The following is a 19,492-nucleotide window of genomic DNA, read 5'->3' as shown; positions in this document are numbered from 1 at the left end:
ATTTCCAAATTTCCATACTTTTCCAGACTCAAATTTGAAATTTCTAAACCTCTGTAGATTTTTTTTTCAGACCATATTTAATGTAAATGGTTCATACAGTATTATTTTATTAGTTTCAGATGGGATACTAGCTATAGTACCAGCACCCTGTCGGGGGGAAAAGGGACTCTTGATTTGGTGCCTGTGTTACTGCCAAGAGACGTTTTAGTAACAACAAAGTACATTTCTAAAAAGCAAGTTCAGAGTAAGAAAAAACATCCAAAAAACTATGCTTCATTAGGCCATGAGTCATCCTTCTGCTCGCTGCCCTGCATGCACACAGTGGGTTGCGGCTGCCCTCTCAGATAGGCTGTCTGGGTAAGGACTCATGGAGCAGCAGCTTGTACTCTCAGTGCTCATACAGCGGATGCCAAGGTCTCAGGGGATCAAAATCCTCCCTTACAAACAGAAGAACTCAAGGACGAACAGCCAGACTGAGTCATTAGTAGTAATTAACAATGGCCTAACTTGGCAAATATGGCATTGGAAGGCGCTGTAATGAGCAGGTCCTTAAAGTAGAGCAGGTGATAACTGACAAACAACCTGCGTGAGCTATTCAGCCTGATGTAGGTAACAGACCCCTCAAGAACTGCCCCTAACTACCATACCAAAAACTACAGGATATGTTTTTAACACTTGCTCTGCTCAAAAGAATCCCCTTTGATTTGCATAGAGAACCAAACACACTGTGGTTCAATTGGTGCAATTTTTCATTGGTAACTATTTTTAAAACATCCCACAAATGGTGATGCAAATCCACTTCGATATGCTGATGCCGGCCTGCTTTCTTGCCTTTGAGGCTTTCTTGTAAGCTTTGTTGCATGTATTTGTGTGTGAAAATGGATAGCGCAATTTCCTGAATTTTTACAAATGCTCTTTTTGTATCAAAAGTGACTAAAAAAAAAATGTACTAGCCAATGGCAATTTGTGCCATAGAGGGTTGAATAACGAAAACATCTTAATGGCTAAAAACACATCTGCATTTGATGGACATGCTCTAAACCAGCCTGGTTATAAATGGCTACCTTAAAAGGACAGTACCAAAGGTTGCAGACTTAACACTTACTACAAGGAGGGTAACAAAGAGCCACTAAACAAATGGCCAATCTGACAAATGTACGTTTTGTTTGATTTTTCATCAAAATAATTTTCTTCATGTTCACGTCTTGTCAGGATCGAAGTTGTGGCTGGTGGATGAGTAAATGAATCCAGCACTGTGCAAAAAGTACTTTACTTGATTTTAGACCAATGAGATTTCACTATGGGTGGGGCTACCCAGTGCAACAACACCGAAATGGAAAGCAAGCATTCGACAAAATGCTGTGTGGCTTGTCGCACACTGGTCAACACAGAAGAAAAAATTTTTTCGCATGTTGCTGTTGTTTTATCGTGTTGTGCCTGGTTAGGACACTGTTTGAGACAGGCTGCTGCTGTTGAATTTCTCGCATGGTTGAAAAGGCTTTGGTGGTCGAAGCAAGTGTGTGTTTGAACCGCTGAAGGTGGTGGTGTGTGTGTGGAGAGACAGAAGCGTTCTCTGACTGGGTCAGTATTTATAGCCTCCCTCAGGCAGTGCAGCCTACCGCCATCTTGTCTTTTTGCCTGCCGTGTGTGTGTGTGTGTGTGTGTGTGTGTGTGTGTGTATTCACACTAGCTCAATCTCCCTTTAAAAATGACTCCTTTATAAATGTGCTGTGCTTGAGTGTGTGTTTTGAAGTGTGGTCCATCACTTTCTGAGTAAAAGAACCACCATAGTAGTAATAGTAGAATAAAGGGATGGTGGGAGAAGCACATAATGGCTTGTAATAGAGCTGTCTGTCTTCATAACGGTCCTGCCTGAATGTCAAACAGTTTGGTAGAACGTGGAGCGAAAGAACGCTGGCAGATGGGTACTGGTAGCGCAAGTCAGGTGAGCCAATCTCTGGAATCTGCTCCGCAGGCTGTACCTGCTCGTCTTCACGCATGTTCCTTTGATCATAAAGCTCCTGCTCATAAGACCCGGCCTGGACTAATTCCAGCCTAGGGTGTCAGACACGGCAGGTTACTGTGTGGTTCCTCTGTGTTTAGTAGTTAGCGGTGCTTCATCCCAGATTAGAGGCTTGTGCAAATTGCTTTAGTTTAAGAAGTGGCCTCAGTCCAGAGATAGCAGATTCCCCAGTGAAATTTGTGGCCTCATTGCTATGACGCAATGTTGGGAAAGTTACTTTGAGACTAAGCTAACCATAATTTAAAGTGTTTAAACTATAGTCTACGTCTTTATGAAGTAGCTAGCTGCACTACAAGCTTTTAACGGCTTTTTGTTTTTAGCTAACTACATTTAAGCTGTTTAAGAGGGAAATACTATTTAATTTTTTTAACTATTAGAGGAAATCAAAAGAGCAGAAATTCTGCCACAAAAGCAATGAGGAACTTAAATACAGCTAATACAATAAAAGAAACTGCAAAAGAATATACAAATAAAATAAAGATGCACTACCATTCAAAAGTTTGGGGTTGGTAAGTTTTTTTTTTTTTAATTTTTATTTAATTGATCAAAAAATACAGTAAAAACGGTAATATTGTGAAATATTAATGCAATATTTCTATTTGAATAAATATTTAAAATGTAATTAATTCCTGTGTTGCAACACGGAGCATTCATTATTCCAGTGTCACATGATCCTTCAAAAATCATCCTAATATGCTGATTTGGTGAATAGAATGTTCAAAGGAATGGCATTTATTTGAAATATTTTTTGTAACATTATAAATGTTAACTGTCACTTTTGATCAGTTTAATGCATGCTTGCAGAATAAAGGTATTTGTTAAATCTTTTCCCACTTATTTGAGCTGTAGGGTATATTTTTAAACGGCAGTATTTAAAGGTGCCGTAGAACGTCTTTTTAAAAGATGTAATATAAGTCTAAGGTGTCCCCTGAATGTGTCTGTGAAGTTTCAGCTCAAAATACCCCATAGATTTTTTTTTTTTTATTCATTTTTTTAACTGCCTATTTTGGGGCATCATTAGAAATGCGCCGATTTAGGCTGCGGCCCCTTTAAAGGTCCTGTTTTTCGTGGTTTTTTGAAGCTTTGATTGTGTTTATAGTGTGCAATATAACATGTGTTCATGTTTCGCGTGTAAAAAAAACACAGTATTTTTCACATAATTTACTTATCTGTATACCGCTGTTTCCACTGTCATAAAAACGGGCTGATGACTTCCTTGTTCTATGAAGTCCCTCCTTCAGAAATACGTAACGAGTTCTGATTGTGCCAGCGGTTCCTGTGTTGTGATTCGACAGCTCTGAGCGCACCGTGCCCGGAAAAGTCACGCCTCTTACCATAACGTGGAGATGCATGCGCTCAGTGTTATTGTAAACATATCTTTAATTTTACCCTATCAATTTGAGCCGGAGTCAGACCCGGTGATTGGACTGCGGGATGAAAATAACAGCGTTTCGACGACATGGCGACAAACACACTCTACAAACGCAACTCTTGTGTATTCCTGTGGGCGGAGGTTAGTCAAAAAACTGTTTTAGTGACGTCATTAAAGAAGGAAGTAGAGGGATGTAGTCCAAACTGGCCGTTCGATGTAGGCGACTTCTGTTAAATAAAATATCTCGCTTGGCATTGAACTTTGAGCTTTAAAATTTTACAGATTTTATTTATACTCTAACAACAACATTACACACTAACTAAAGTTTGAAACATGGGATCACGAAGAACGGGACCTTTAAATGCTCGCGCTCTCCGCCCCCGGAGCTCGCGTTTGCCTTTAACAGCATAAACAAAGTTCACACAGCTAATATAACCCTCAAAATGGATCTTTACAAAGTGTTCGTCATGCAACATGTCTAATCGCGTAAGTATGGTATTTATTTGGATGTTTACATTTGATTCTGAATGAGTTTGATAGTGCTCCGTGGCTAAAGCTAACATTACACACTGTTGGAGAGATTTATAAAAAAATAACGACAGTCTTGTCTCCGTGAATACAGTAGAAACGATGGTAACTTTAACCACATTTAACAGTACATTAGCAACATGCTAACGAAACATTCAGAAAGACAATTTACAAATATCATTAAAAATATCATGAATCATGTCAGTTATTATTGCTCCATCTGCCATTTTTCGCTGTTTTCCTTGCTTGCTTACCTAGTCTGATGATTCAGCTGTGCACATCCAGACATCCTGCCCTTGTCTAACGCTTGAACATGAGCTGGCATATGCAAATATTGGGGCGTACATATTAATGATCCCGACTGTTACGTAACAGTCGGTGTTATGTTGAGATTCGCCTCTTCGTCTGAGGTCTTTTAAACAAATGAGATTTATATAAGAAGGAGGAAACAATAGTGTTTGAGACTCACTGTGTGTCATTTCCATGTACTGAACTCTTGTTATTTAACTATGCCAAGATAAATTCAATTCACCTTTAAATAAATATTAAAATTCTCCTTCCAGAAGTTCCTGTCCAGTGTGATGACTCAAATGAGTTAGTCAATCTTTTTGTGAACCAATTCATTAAAATTAACCATCTGAATTAACCATTTCACTAAAATGATTTGGACTTTCCAGCGTTTCTTTAGAGAAATGAAGGCTACTGTTGGAAAGTCCCTTTGAGTATTGATTCAGTTTGCTGATGTGTAATACAGAGTGATATTTGACATTGTTACGTTATACTGCCACTTTTAACTGGAACGACTACAACATTTTGAACATCTGCTATCATGCTGGAAAACATAAAGTTGCATAACTAAAAAAATTTAACCTTATTGTTATTGAAACACATCATTTTGGAAATGAATCATTATATTGTGTAATTAATTAAGAAACGGACAATATTAATGCATTTTGTACAGTGTCAGTGTTATGACGATCCTATCATGTTATTACTCTTTGTATGTGCCAGAGAGGGTGTTCATATGAAGTGCTGTTAATTGAGGGTGATTATGGGAAGGATTCTTCTCTGCTCTGTGCTCATCCCATGAGGCACGTCCCCATACGCTCCAGCTTTCATGTAGAGCAGCTCCCAGTCTCCTTCTCCTCCTCATGCACGTCTTTTCATCTCTCCATGAGAAACCTCAGGCCTTAAATACAGCTACATATTTAAACGCTGCTAATTAAGATCTCCAGACTCTTCTTGTTCGTGCAAGGTTAAACATGGAAGACGATGAGATTAGCATGATAGGCGAGCATTATCATTTCCCTGCAATGTCTTTCACTGATTAATGATCTTATGTGTGAAGCCTCTGAAACATGTCCATTGGCAGGGTGGGGTCACACGTCACTCTCGGTTGTGTAGATCGTATTAGAGCTAATCTCACTGCTGCAGGGTATTGAACTCACTGACCACAAGCTGGCTGTTTTTTTGACATCTAGAGTTTGATACTGTAAAAACAAAAGATTACTAGTCAACGCTGACAAAGCACACACACAGATCTCAAGCCATTTGTAAGACCCCGATATACTTCAAACAAAGTTCTTTTTTGTTCTTCGTTTAGAGGTAAAACGAAGTTCAAAATGCACGACCAGCGATATACTGTAATCGAACATCTGACGCCACCCACATCGCTGAGAGCAACGGTTTCTCTCAGTAATAAAATAAGCACAACAAAAATGAGAACTGCTAGCATTTTTATAGAAAGCATTAGCACGAGCTCTGCAAATTAGCCCTCCAGTCACGTCACTTTTATTTATATAGCACTTTATTCAATAGATTGCTTAAAAGCAAGCAGCTTTACAGTATCAAACATGAAAAACTGTAGGTGCCTCATTTCATCAGAAGCACAACTTCTTTTTGTACTATAAAGCGGCTATCCATTGTGTTCATGTTTTCACCCGCGGAGCTCTTACCTCAACAAACTCTACAGAAATGAGTCAGAGAACAGTTCCACGCAAATGAAGGCGGAGCCTCGGCGCTCACTTCCTATTACGTTATCGTCACGGACCAGTGGTGGTACGAAGGTGTTTTGCAACTTTTCCTGAAAGTTCGCTTTGGCAAGTTGTTTCAAACTTCCAAAAAGAACACAAAACAAACTTTGTTTTGGCCTGATTTTGTTCGAAATGTCACATCAGTTTGTTCTTTGATTTCATTTGAAGTATATCGGGGCCTTTATGATGCTTGATGCTGAGATTGTTACATTTATACTTTGGTATATCTGAGGCCCTGTTTACACCTGGTATTAAGATGCAATCTGATCACAAGTGGTCGACACTAAATACAGGTATAAACAGGGTCTAAAACGTTTCGCGCTTGTCCACTTTCGACCACTTCCAGATGTAGTCAAAAACGCATTCGACCAGATTGCTTTCATAGTGTAGACGCTCATGACGTTGAATGTGTTCGAACAGACACAAGAGACTACCTACTGACCTAATGCGTAAACATTATGAGAAGCGTGAAAGCAAGATGGGATTTAAACTTTGTCGGCTGGAGACCCAAGTTTGGTTAGAAGATGAAAAACGCACCAAGCACAATGTTATCTCACCATTCCTGATTTCTAACAGGCACTCATCGCTTTTGCCATGGTCTTGCAGCTTTTCCGTTGTCTCTGGGCATGTTCATATGTAAAATGGAAAAAAAAAATAATATTTTTTTTTAAAAAGCTTATTTTATCCATTCGAACCCATACATGTACCCGCCCATAGACCCTCTCTTCAAAGAAATCATGACAAGAAGTGGTTGAAAGTGGACAAAAGAGACATATAAAACACCAAGTGTAAACATGAATTTGTCTCCCTCGTCTACTTGTGAGCCGATCGACCAAAATGCATCTTAATGCCAGGTGTACTGTAAACAGGGCCTGACACCTTAGCAGAAAATTTGGTTTGCTCATATAGAATATTTTACGATTGTTAGTCATACTTCTAATTTATTATTATTTTGAGTCTTTTGATTTGAACTGATGCTGCATAATGTGAATCTGCATTAATACTACACATATCTTTAATTTGTTATAAATAATGTTTTTTCGTTTGTGTCTGGCAATTTCCAATTAAAAAGTATAAAGTAAAAGTTTTTTCTGTTAATATAATTGAAAATGCAATTTATTCCTTTGATGGTAAAGCTGAATTTTCAGCATCATTGATCCTTCAGAAATCACTCTAAATTGCTGATTTGGTGCACAAGAAACAAAAGACATAGTACGTTTTTAGACATAATAAATGTCTTTAGTATAAATAATAATAGTATTAATTTTCTTTTTTCTTTTTTTTAAATCGTACTGACCCCCAGACTTTTAAATGGTTAAGTATTTATTTTGCTGAATTACCAAAAAGGCTTTGCTATGGGGTTAATGATTTAGAAATATAATATATAATTCAACTGAGTTCACATAGTTATCCAGTTTTTTTTTTTTTTTAAATTGTTGCTCTGTATAAACATGAAGAAGGATGTGTTTGGTTATTGCATCTGCTCTTGCTGACAAAGCACAAAATGCAGTGTCCCCATAGCCATTCAAATTACATAGTTCCTAACATAGCAATTATCATGAAAAGCATTACCCATCATTTCCTGTGCCAGCTGCTTGGTTAACTGCACATAAAGCTGCCTCACTTAAAACTATATTATCTGTTAACATCTGCTCACTCATTTTGACCTGTCAGTTTATTACATTTTGTGCGTCCTGTAGCCTATGTGAGGTTTGTTTGTGTTGTGAGGAAGTGACAGATGCTCTGCTGTGATGAGATCTGGGAGAGGCGGAGAGAAAAAAACAACTGCAAGGTGTGTATCTCCATAGCAACAAGCTTAGTCTGGGACCCGGGGATGCACAAGGTGTCTGTGTAAGTGCCACCCTAAGGAGAAATGCTCCATGTGTCTGGCTCCTGAGGACATGCACAATTAGAGGATACCCGTCCCTCTGCACTCTGAGGCTGAAAATTCTCTCTAATTTGCTGAATTTAAAAAGCGTTCACGGATTAATCATTTTTACAGATTAATAAAAAGAAAAAAGATATCAGATGTTTCACTGCTTTAGAAATATTCTCTCAGTAAGTGATACATGAGTCAGAATTTGGTTAGAGAAACTGGTTGACCAATGACAAGTTTCTGTTGTCTTTTACATTTTGAGAGCCAAAAAAAAAAAAAAAGTGTAAGAGCTCTTATCACATAACAGGGTTTCTACAGTCATGGAAATCCTGGGGCTATCAGGCAATTTTACAAGTATTGATTTGTTTAATGTAAGCATTAAACTAATCAGTGTGTGAATTAAAAAAAGAAACCCCCTCAGCTTTTGTTTTTGTTGTTCTTTTAAGAACCTGGCTTCACACATACTCCTTTTTCACCTGAATAGTTTGCGTTCTGGAGCCAGACGCTGTTCTCGGCCAGGTGAACCTGCCGCGTGTTTCCACAAACTTGAGGAACGAACGCTGACGTAACGTTCTGTGTTGTTTACCTCCCTATAACCAGTCTAAAAAAACATTGCACCTCCCTGTGTTTGTGCAGGCAGCACGACACTTCTGTTTTGTCGTTTACAGTACCGGGAGTAATTTTAGCGAACTGGCAGCTCGCATAAACTGCCGGTACTTTCATTTGTCCTTTTCGGAGTTAAACTGAAACTGTGGATTTACTCGCTCACTCGCATACTGGGTCTCTCTCGTGTGTATAGTTTTGTATGTTTAGATGTAAAGAGCAATGTAGTGCAACGCTATTACATTGCTCAACAAGACCAGTATTTCTCCGCCCCCTGGCTTCGTTTGAGACCAGCAGGTTTTTAGGAATGGAGTTTAACCGATCTATGCGGGGTTCTGACAATTTGTGCTACCCTGTCAGATTTTGCTACCTCCTATTACCTCAATCCTAAACCTACCCTTACAATAATGCAAGTACAGTATTGTTCATTAGAACAAGTACAAATCAACAGCGAAAAATGCTACCTATCAGATTGTGCTTTATTAATGTCTACACCTACCCCAACCCTAAACCTACCCTTGCAACAATGCAAATACAGTTATTTTGTATTATTTATCATGACGAAAATTAAGTAATATTGATGTGTGCACGCACAGTAAGCCCGGGTAGGATAAGAACCCCCCATGTTCTGCAGTGGAAATGCACAGAACGGTTCAAGAATGGGCACAGGCCAGGAAACCGCACTGGAACTGTGTCGGTTGAAAAGGGGTAACAGTATAGGAAAACCTGGATATATATAAGGAAGCCTAACGGTAGGTGTCCATTGGCGCGGGGCGGGCGGAGCAGAGTGAGCGTTTTCAGCTCATTCCTATGGAAGTCGAGCTTCACAATCCCACAACGCACCTCGACTTCCATAGGAATGAACTGAAAACGCTCACTCTGCTCCGCCCGCCCCGCGCCAATGGACACCTACTGTAACTGTAGACCTGAAAAAATCATGAAAATTAAAGCTTCAGTCCGTAAGTTTTGCCTCTTTGTCGCCATCTGTTTTTGAAACCTGCAATTGCAGTTATTTGCAGAATTATCATCTTTACGTGGGTTGTGAATCGCCACGGCTCCTCAGCGCTGATGAATCTAATGTTTGTTTGATGTCAGGCACCTCACCGGTGTGGATAGTATACTTCGGAATCACAGATTGTAGTTTTGAAGTATGGCTAAAGTAAGAATTTTCACTGGAAAATGTTATCTGAACAAGTAACATGTCTGCCACTTTTGTTCTTAACTGAGGAAAAAAAGCAAAAATTTGCACTGCCAATAGTGATTAAATCTAACAATCGCTTAGCTCGGATCATGTCAAACCGTGCAAATTATTTGTGCAAAAAGATAAACGGTTGCATGCTCGAATTACCTGCGGAAACTCACCAGTACCATCCGGATTAGGAAACATTATTACAAGCTTACCGTTGTGAATCGGGCTAAGATAGTAATGAACACTAGCTGGTTATGTACTTGCTCAAAAAAAAAAAAAAATGTATGGACTGCAGCTTTAATAAAATATTATAATATATTTTATGAATATATATCTTTCTAGTTATGCCAAGCTCTTTGTTTTTATCAGGTAGAAATTGAGAAGAAAATCATTCAAGATCCTAATCCTTATTGCAATGCAGGTCCTTTGAGGCAAAATGTTTTAAAACAAATTTCTATTTGTGTTATTTTCTCTTTTTTTTTTTGTTTTTTTGTTTTTTTTGAAAACCCTGTCCAGTCACAATTGACTGAAAGTCATGGAAAAAACATGGAAATTCACTGGTCAGAAAGTGTGGGAACTATGACAGGCTTGTGATATTATCACATTAAAAATACCATTTTCTCAACAATATCATGGTAATTTGAGTTTTTGTATAGATGCAAGTCATTTAAATGCTTAAAAAAAAAAAAATCAAATGTTTTTTTTTTTTTAATGACTGAATAAATATAACTTTTTCTTTTCTCCAAACTCTCTTGTCAGTTGTACATGATTTTAGTTCCATCATTGTAGCCTATGTTTTACAAACTCTATATAATTTTCGGGAAAACAAGAACGGTTTAAAATAGAGCATGGCAAAACATTTACAACAGAGTCTGTCAAAGTGACAGATAATGATTTGGTAGCACAATATCTGCCTGTACTCTCCTCCACAGACAGCCGCTAATGTGCCATTGAGAGAGAGCGGCGTTCAATTATATTGACCTAAAAAACCTATTCTCTCTGTGAGGTCTGATTCACATCTCCACATCACAGTGCCTTTGTCTTGTCTCATAACTCACTCACAGTCTGAAATCGGTGCTGGAAAGTGCTTTTGATCAAAATAAACCCACTCAGCGCTTTTTGGCCTCCGTTTGAAGTCACGGCTCATATTGGAAAGCCTGTCATTACGTGTTAGCAGCATGTGCGGAGTGTGTGTCTGTAGTAGGAGGCGCAGTCAGTGTGCTGTAATTACATTTAAGGTGTCTCCTCTGTACTTAGACTGGGCTCAGGTCCTGTAATTTCAGCCTTCCAAGACATGTTACACCATTCTCGTACTTTTAGTGCTTTCATCTGTCCTGTGAAGTCGAAGAATTGAACGTTTAATGCAGGATTTAATTTCTCATCAGTCAGTAAATGAAGCTGTATTCGTGAAAGCGAGAGAGATCTGTGGCGCACCGTGAGATGGAAAATACTCCCTCGGGCTGATATAATATGCTTTTTTTTTTTTTTTTTTTTTTTCTCCTATTTGAAATGAAATGCTTCTTAATTCGCTGAGAATTCAGAGTGCATTTGAGCTGTTTCGCAAACGGATGTCTTTAATATCGAATGCGGCATCCCCAAAAGAAGCTGATGTTTGTTGTTTTCCTTTCAGGTTTTTTCTCTCTCTAGAGCAGTGCCTAGGTTTTTGTTGAGACAGCATCCCATGAACAGCCCAGGCATTTTTTTTATGATTTATCTGAGTGCCTTTTTTGTTTAAGTAAAATAATATTGGTAGATGAATAAGCTTTTGCATTCATGCACAAGCAAGAAGTGTTTGTTCAATGTTGTGGTTGCATACAGTAGAAGAATGGCGATTTTAAAAGAATTTTCCGGGATCAGTAAGTTAATGGTTATCGACAGTATTAATAGCATAATGTCCATTACCATAGACAATCATTTCTTTCTTTCTTTTTTTAAGTAACAGTAAGGCACTTGGGGTCATGCACCTGCACAGTGTGGGTGTCAAAGCAGAAATGTGAAATGTTTAGTATATCATTATTACTATGCCACAAATACTGTTTGATAGAGCTTAACTTGCTTTGGACCAATAATATAACCTAAAACAGATTCTTGCCAGAACTCTGTATCTTTCGATTTGCTTTTACACATGAGAGTGTGTATCAGAGCAACACAGCTTTAAAATAAGTATCAGTAAACTGGTTAGCAGTTAAAGCATTTCACGAATCTTCTAACAATGTAATTGTTTGAGGATTTGCGTTGTGTATCTGTATCCAGTGTTCAGAGAGCTGGATTTAGATACGTAGACCTTTTTTTCCCCCCCCTTGTCTTCCATTCGAGGACTCATTGCATCTCCCTCCCCCTTCCACTCTCAAACCTCCCCTCGCCAGTGCTGCATTTTGATTGGACGAGTGCTGACAGTTTCCACAGAAGCTTCTAGAATACCCTTCATCAGAAGGCCCTGACTGCAGCCATTTTTCACGGCCCCAGGGTGAAAGTGTGAATGTGCAGGTACTTCCATTATAATCAAGAGAAATTAGCCATGCGTTTAGCAGTCCATATGCTTCCTGAAACACGTTCGTAATCGGCTATAACAATGGACCGACTCAGACACGTATGTGAGAGGAGTGGAGGAATCTGTCACGATTGGTCAGCCAGCTCGTGGCAGGCAGGCTGAGCTGGACTTAATCAGGGATTGGCGTCACCGATTCCAGCTTAGCACTGCGGCTGCGCCACTGGAGAGCGTCTGTGCTGCAAACATGCCATGAAAGAGAGCAAGGGGCCACGACTGGGGGAGGGACTTGCATGTAAGGGAGAGAGAAAGGGAGAAATTGAAAGGACGTGTTCACGATCAGGATTCATGTTTTCATGTAGTGTTCAGGTTACGTCACACTGGGCCTCTCCAGTGCATAATCTATAGTGTTATGTGAGCCTCTTTATCAGCCTGTTGGAAAGAAGCAGTAGATCCTGGAGAATGTAGTTCACCTGATTACCACAAAATGAGGAACTTTAGCCAGTGCTTTAAAGACCTGTGAGGAAACGCCAAATTTATACTGACACGAATGTGAAAGAGGCTGTGAAGGAGAGATGAGTTCTTATGTCAGGCCCAGTTTCACTCTTCATTGTACACTTTTAAAAAAATAACTATTTTGTTGTCTACTTAAATTCTTAGAGGAATTGAACTAAAGTTAATAAACCCAACTAAGCTGATTGTGTCAAAATAACGTTTGTATCAAATTGTTTTTAAGTAAACTGTTAGCTAATAATTACACACATTGTCAAGCTAAATGTAAATTTATACATTTGATGTTAGGTGTTGGCAGCCAAAATATGGAACTGGTTACATCCATTGCATTTCCAAGTATTTGCTTTTTTATTAAAGGATTAGTTCACTTTCAAATGAAAATTACCCCAAGCTTTACTCACCATCAAGCTATCCTATATGACTTTCTTCTTTCTGATGAACACAATCGGAGAAATATTATAAATATTATAAATAAATATCCTGTTGCATCCAAGCTTTATAAGGGCAGTGAGCGGGATCAACAAATATGAGCTGAAGAAAGTGTCTCCATCCACTCCACACAGCTTTGGGGGGTTAATAAAGGCCTTCTGAAGCGAAGTGATGCATTTGTGTAGAAACAAAATCCATATTTAACAAGTTATGAAGTAAAATATCTAGCTTCCGCCAGACCGCCTTCTGTATTCAAGTTACGAAGAAAGTGTAAACTGGCGTCGCGTCAGTTACACTTTTTCCATAAGTTGAATAGAGAAGGTTTAGGATGTAGCGTAAGCGTTTTGAGCTGCAAGAGTTTTACACTTTCTTCGTACGCTAGATATTTTACTTCAAAACTTGTTATATATGTTTTTTTTTTTTTTTTTTTTTTTTTTTTTTTTATACACAAATGCATCGATTCGCTTCAGAAGGGCTTTATTAACCCCCCAGAGCCGTGTGGAGTACATGTTTATGATGGATGGATATGGATGGAAGCACTTTCTTCAGCTCATAAACATGACCCCTGTTACTGTCGTTATAAAGCTCGGATGCGTCAGGATATTTATTTATATTTCTCAGATTGTGTTCATCAGAAAGAAAAAAGTCACATACACCTAGGATGGCTTGAGGGTGAGTAAAGCTTGGGGTAATTTTCATTTGAAAGTGAACTAATCTTTTAAAGCACCTTGGATTCTTGTTAGCAGGCCTTCATCCCAAGCACATGCTCTACACTTCACCGCAATGGTAACACCCTAAAACACCAAAATAATGGAACACTAAACATGAATGAGTCTTGCCCTTTTCTCAGCTTGGTACAAAATGCATAAAAGAACACTTTGTAAACATTTACTCTCCCTATCCAGTTCCATGCAAAGCATAATGGATTGTGGAAATCCTGTTCCCAGTTTAAACAATGCTACTTCAACACAATAAAATCCACCTATAATGGATTAAGTGCTTGAACATAATGAAAGTAAAATCGACAACATCTTTTTTTGTGCAATTAATAAAGGTTTTTATTGTTTTAAGTAAAGTGAAAAAGCAGCATTTTTTGCATGTATTTTTAATGTACCTGAACCGTGCAAAAGTTTCAGTTTCCGAAAACGGTTCTGGTGTGATGGGTTGGTGAAGTGCTCATGAATATTATAGCAATGAATGCTCTGAAAAGCCCTTGCGGTACTCATATACATCAGATATCAATGGAGAGAGAGAGAGGTGCACAAAGCTGCATGATTTATTTTGAAAAGATTGCGTTCTCTATTTCATCACCCACATGATCTAATTCCTAAATGACAACGATTTGCCCATGTATATCCTTTGACAAAAATAAAATCACGACATTCAAATCTGTTCGTGCTGCCGTTGATCTAGAGAGAGTTCTAATGTTTAGATATAAACAGCTTCATAATCTTTTCAAACACACAGTATCATTATTTCTGTTACAAATATTCTAATTATCACAAAAGTATACAAAAGTTTATTATTCAGATATAAACGCTGATGTCTACGTTACCATAACTGGGTGCTTCAAATAATGACTGTGTCAAATGCATTGTTATGCCACTAGGAACAAATTACTGTTAAAAATGCATCGATCACCGGATCATTCTTTGAGAAACAAGTGAAGTCTTTATGAATCCAACTTACAAAAATATTCTCTTTCTTCTGTCTGGATCTTACATGCGTGTTGAAGCATCTTATTTGTGTTAAATTTGTGGTAACGCTTTACAATAAGGTTCATTTGTTAACATTAGTTAATGTATTAACTAACATGAACTAACCATGAGCAATACATTTGTGACTGAATTTGTTAATCTTTAACATTATTTAATAAAAATACAGCTGTTCAAAGTTTGTTCATTTTACTTCACAGTTCATTAACTAATGTTAAAGCTGCTATCTCCTTACCTTAGCCCGTTTCACAACAGTAAGCTTGTAATAATGCTTTATAATTCGGGTGGTCCTGGTGGGTTTTCGCGGGAAAATTGAGCATGTCGCCTTTTGTCTTTGCGTCATTACGTCACGTCTGTATAAATAAAGGAGTCCCAGCTAGTAGGCTGTATCGCATGTGAGGCAAATCATTTATAGGCTTTTTCTTACAGCGGCTGCAATAATTAAACTTATCATTTTGATGGCGGATTGTATGGTATGACAAATTAACGTTAGTGATTAGACTGTACAGAAATTGAAATCTACAGGTAACGTTAATACACACTAAATACACATAGTCATGCAATGCTGATGTTGTTAACATTAACAATTTGAGAACAAAGTATAACAGTAATAATAATTTGCATGGTTTGATGTGATATGTGCTAAGCGATCGTTAGATTTAATCATCATTGGCAGCGCGATTTACTGTAATGCTTTTTTTTCCTCAGTCAGAACAAATGTAGCAGACATGTTACTTGCGATTTACTTACTTGAATCGTGGTGATTCACAACCCACCTAAAGATGATAATTCTGCAAATAACTGCAATTGCAGGTTTCAAACAGATGGCAAATCTTACGGACTGCAGTTTTAACAAATACAACTCTTGATTTTAATAATGTATTAGTAAATGTTGCAATTAACAAGGATTAATAAATGTCGTAGAAATGCAGTTCATTATTAATTCATGATAATGTATTTAACTAATGTTAACTAATGAACGTTATTGTGAAGTGTTAGTGAATTTTTTGAGATTAGCAGTCTGTTAAACTAATTTTATGTTATGTCCCAAAGCCCCCCCAAAAAAGCCCAAAAACCCACGTAGTAGAGTTATCATAGTTTTTTTCCCCCTCCAAGCTTCTGCTCCACTACCAGACAGGTTTATCCCCCAGCAGAATATGCATCTCCCCCCGTCTGCGAGATAGGAGTGCGTTACGTAAGTCCGGCACTCATTCACACAGATGTTTGTGCTCCCACTGCTTCATCTTTGCCTCTGCCTCAGGCGGAGATCTGCCTGGATCAGGCTCTCTGATGGCTAATTGTGTAACCGTTTCTACCTCCTCCACAACACTGAGGCATTAAGATAAACGGCACTTTGGTTTCTTTTCGTCTCCCTCCCCAAGAGCCCCTCTGCGTCTAGACCTGCTGTGATTGGTAGAGACAGGAAAACCGACATCCTCAATGGTCTTGCACCTGCTCATCCCTCCCGAATCCTCTTATAGCCATCCCTCTAAAGACACTTCCTGTTTGCTTTCATTATGGCATGTGCTAAAATTAACTTTATGCTTCCCTCTCCCCCTTCTCTCTCTATCTATCTCTCTCTCTCTCTCTCTCTCTCTCTGTCTGTCTGTCTTTCTTTCTCTCGCTCTTTCATCTCTGTGTCCACAGTGCCAGACTCTGCCAAGCCCAGCCCCACCCCTCCTCCCCCCACCAACCCCAGCACCGCCATCAACCCGTCCGTGCCCTCAGCCAGCAGCAGCACTGGTGGCAATGGCAAGCGCGCACCCTCCGGCAATCAACAGCAGCAGCAGCAGCAGCCAGCAGCCCCTCGCTACCCGCCCAGAGAGGTGCCCCCTCGCTTCCGTCAACACGAACACAAGCAGCTACTGAAGCGGGGCCAACCTCTGCCCGCCGGGAGCACGGCTCTTGCGCAGCCAGTGTCTGCCAGCCTTACGCCTCAGCCCTTCTCCTGCCAGACCCACCCAGGTTAGCCTCTCCTCCATGATACACACGGGACAGCATGCTGAATCAGGGTGCAGCCCAGAAAACACTCACACCCTTTGTGTCAGCCAAAGTTGGTGACCATGTGGTCTGTTTTGTCATTTTGTTGTGTAACGTTGAAGGAAAGTGGAAGAGCTGGTTGTGGTGGAGGTCCTTTTGATGCTGGTTTGTACGGGCTGTTGGTGATATTGGCCCTTGCTCATACAGGGTATGATACAATAATATAAAACTGCATTTTTAATAAGCGATACGTGGAGAACAAAAAAAAAAAAAACTAATATGCAGAGAAAGTAAAAGTAGCTGATGAGAAACAGCTGCCATGTCTCGTACTGCATGCACTCAGTGGCCACCAAGAAAATAAAATTGGCAATTCTTATTTTTATGGAACATTGCAGTATTTTTTATTGAATACGGAGTATAATAAATGGGGATGGGTTAAAAAAGAAAGGATTTTTTGATTAATTGCACTCTTAATGTACCCAACAATATACCCATGAGTGAAATCGGAGTTGAATTGAAATTGTTAATCGTAAACCGAAACAAATCGGGAAATCTGCATCTATATTCTGTTCTAATATTTAATTAAAAATACAACTTTTAAGTTAGAACTGGCTATAAAAAACATGTTGTCAAGCTATTTTTTAATCTAAGGGTGTCGGCCATTCACACAGATGCAGAAGAATTGAGGGCTGCATTTTTACAACCCCATGTTGTGCGAGACACTGCAAGAGATGCGAGAAGCATCTCTTGAGTAGAGTGGCGTCTAGTGCATGTTTACATTAAAAAAAAACAAAAAAAACAATGCAAAAGTAGCACAATTGAATGAAAAAGTGCATTCTGTGTAAACAGCCCCTAATGAGTGTGGCACAAAACATGTGGTTCAATAGGCAGAAAAATTGACTTATTTATTCATCACACAGGCAGGGTCTTGTTGAAATCTCCTGTTGACATTTAATCATGGTCTTTTTGTTATATAGTGTTGTTTGAACTCATTCATGTGTGCATGTGCAGTAGGTAGTAGTGGATTTTTTTTTTTTCCTGTCACTGTTTTGCAAGTAAAGAAAGCTAGGTGGAGAGAGAGAAACAGTCATGCTGAGCTGTTCTTTGCTACTTCCTGTGTTTGGAGGCGCGTGGGTGTGCCAAGAGTGTTGTAGTTTGTATGTGGACTTGGCAGTCTTCAGCTGTGTCTGTGGCTTCTCAATTGCTGTGGCGGAGTGAAAAAACGAGTTTGAGAGGAGAAGAGAGAGATGGCAGACGATCAGCTCTGTGGGCAGGGGTGATTCACAGCTTACAGTAAATGTGCGTGAAGGAGTCTCCTTTGAATTGGGAGGGCCCATATATGTGCCATCCATGCCAGAGTATTGATTGGCTCTGGTCTGAAGCAAGAGTCTTCAGTGTTTTTCAGGGCAAGGACCTCTTAGGCGAAAGAGAGAGAGAGAGCAGGGACCCCCGAGACAAAATGTCGAACAGAGCTACATATTAAGCATATAGCCTTCAATAATAATATAAACCAACCATATAATGATATGCAAGTTATATTATGTCAAGACAGTAGATTTGAACTATGCACAATATTGTTGTTGCACATGCATCAGTGTATGTGTATCTGTATAATGGAGCATTTGCCAGATCTGTTTCGCCAGTATGATATTATCACAGTTTCAACTGAGGGTGCTTTTGCTTTTTTGTTTGAGGGTGCTTATATTTAAATTTGACTCTGATGTTTACCCATGTTTTAATTTTTAAACAAAAAATTATTTGTGATCAAACATTAATTGGCAGTACCGCTGCAGACAACCGGTTGAAGACCCTTGCTCTGAAGGAATCCTGTAGGAGTGATTGTAAATTTTATTTGATTTATTTTTATGTAAATATGATGGTGCTTGTCTGTGCATAAACTTTGTTGTGAATAAAATCTAACATTGCAATCAGTAGAGTTCAATTCCTGAATGAATGAATCTTATAAGTCAGTTCTTTTTATTGAATCAAACACATACATCTTACAGCATTGTATTTCTAGTGCTTCATATGATCATGTGTAGTTAAAGACTTTTGTCAGTAGTATTTTGTGAAAAATAAATTACCACATGTAAATGAACATGTTTTAGTATTATTTAATATATAACTTCCTAATTGAAAAAGGATAAAGTAATTAAAGGATTTAAGTAATTAAAACATCTGAATAAACAGATTTCCTATTTGTCAATGTAGTTCACAATCTTCAAAACTACTAACTGAACAGGTATCTTTAAAGCCTTATTATCACCCCTAAGGATTAGGGAGCAACAGTAATAACATAGCTTACCAAACATTATTATTTATGCATTGCTGTGTAAGAAAATATCATGTTTTGTGGCCCTATTCTAAGATAGCCTTGCATGTATGGCAGGGCCAAAAAAAAAAAAAATCCCAGTTTAAAAAAAAAAAAAAAAAAACTTACCTACATTTGCACTTATTTTCCTGCTTCCTTCTGTCTGTCTCCTTGTTGAGTTTGCTTTTGGTTATGTTTTTGAGCCGACACGTGCACTGAGCTGTGGTTCCGCTGAATGTTACTTAACGGGAGCCTAGCAAGTAATAAGAGCTCCCAGCTTTCTGTGTGTGTGTGTTTTTACAGGAAGCCGCTGGAATGCAGCCGAATGGCCCACAGCTCTGCTTTAAGCCAGCAGCAGCAGCACAGAGGCTGTATTCATTTAGCTTGTCTCTTTTGCCCCCCCTTCCCTTTTTTTTTTCCTACAGTTGTCAC

At 38.8% G+C, this 19,492-nt stretch overlaps 1 protein-coding gene across 1 annotated transcript in view; it reads left to right on the top strand.

Annotated features, from left to right (window-relative positions):
- The window catches only part of tnrc6c1 (trinucleotide repeat containing adaptor 6C1), a 64,414-nt gene that overhangs the window by 20,701 nt on the left and 24,221 nt on the right, over nt 1–19,492 (top strand). Inside the window, 1 exon segment of the mRNA XM_048194967.1 lies at nt 16,417–16,734. Coding sequence (XP_048050924.1) covers nt 16,417–16,734 — 318 coding nt within the window.

The sequence above is a fragment of the Megalobrama amblycephala genome, linkage group LG1 (assembly GCF_018812025.1).
Source record: "Megalobrama amblycephala isolate DHTTF-2021 linkage group LG1, ASM1881202v1, whole genome shotgun sequence".
Taxonomy (NCBI): domain Eukaryota; kingdom Metazoa; phylum Chordata; class Actinopteri; order Cypriniformes; family Xenocyprididae; genus Megalobrama; species Megalobrama amblycephala.
Note: the sequence above shows the minus strand (reverse complement) of the source record. Positions and strands in the feature narration are given on the sequence as shown.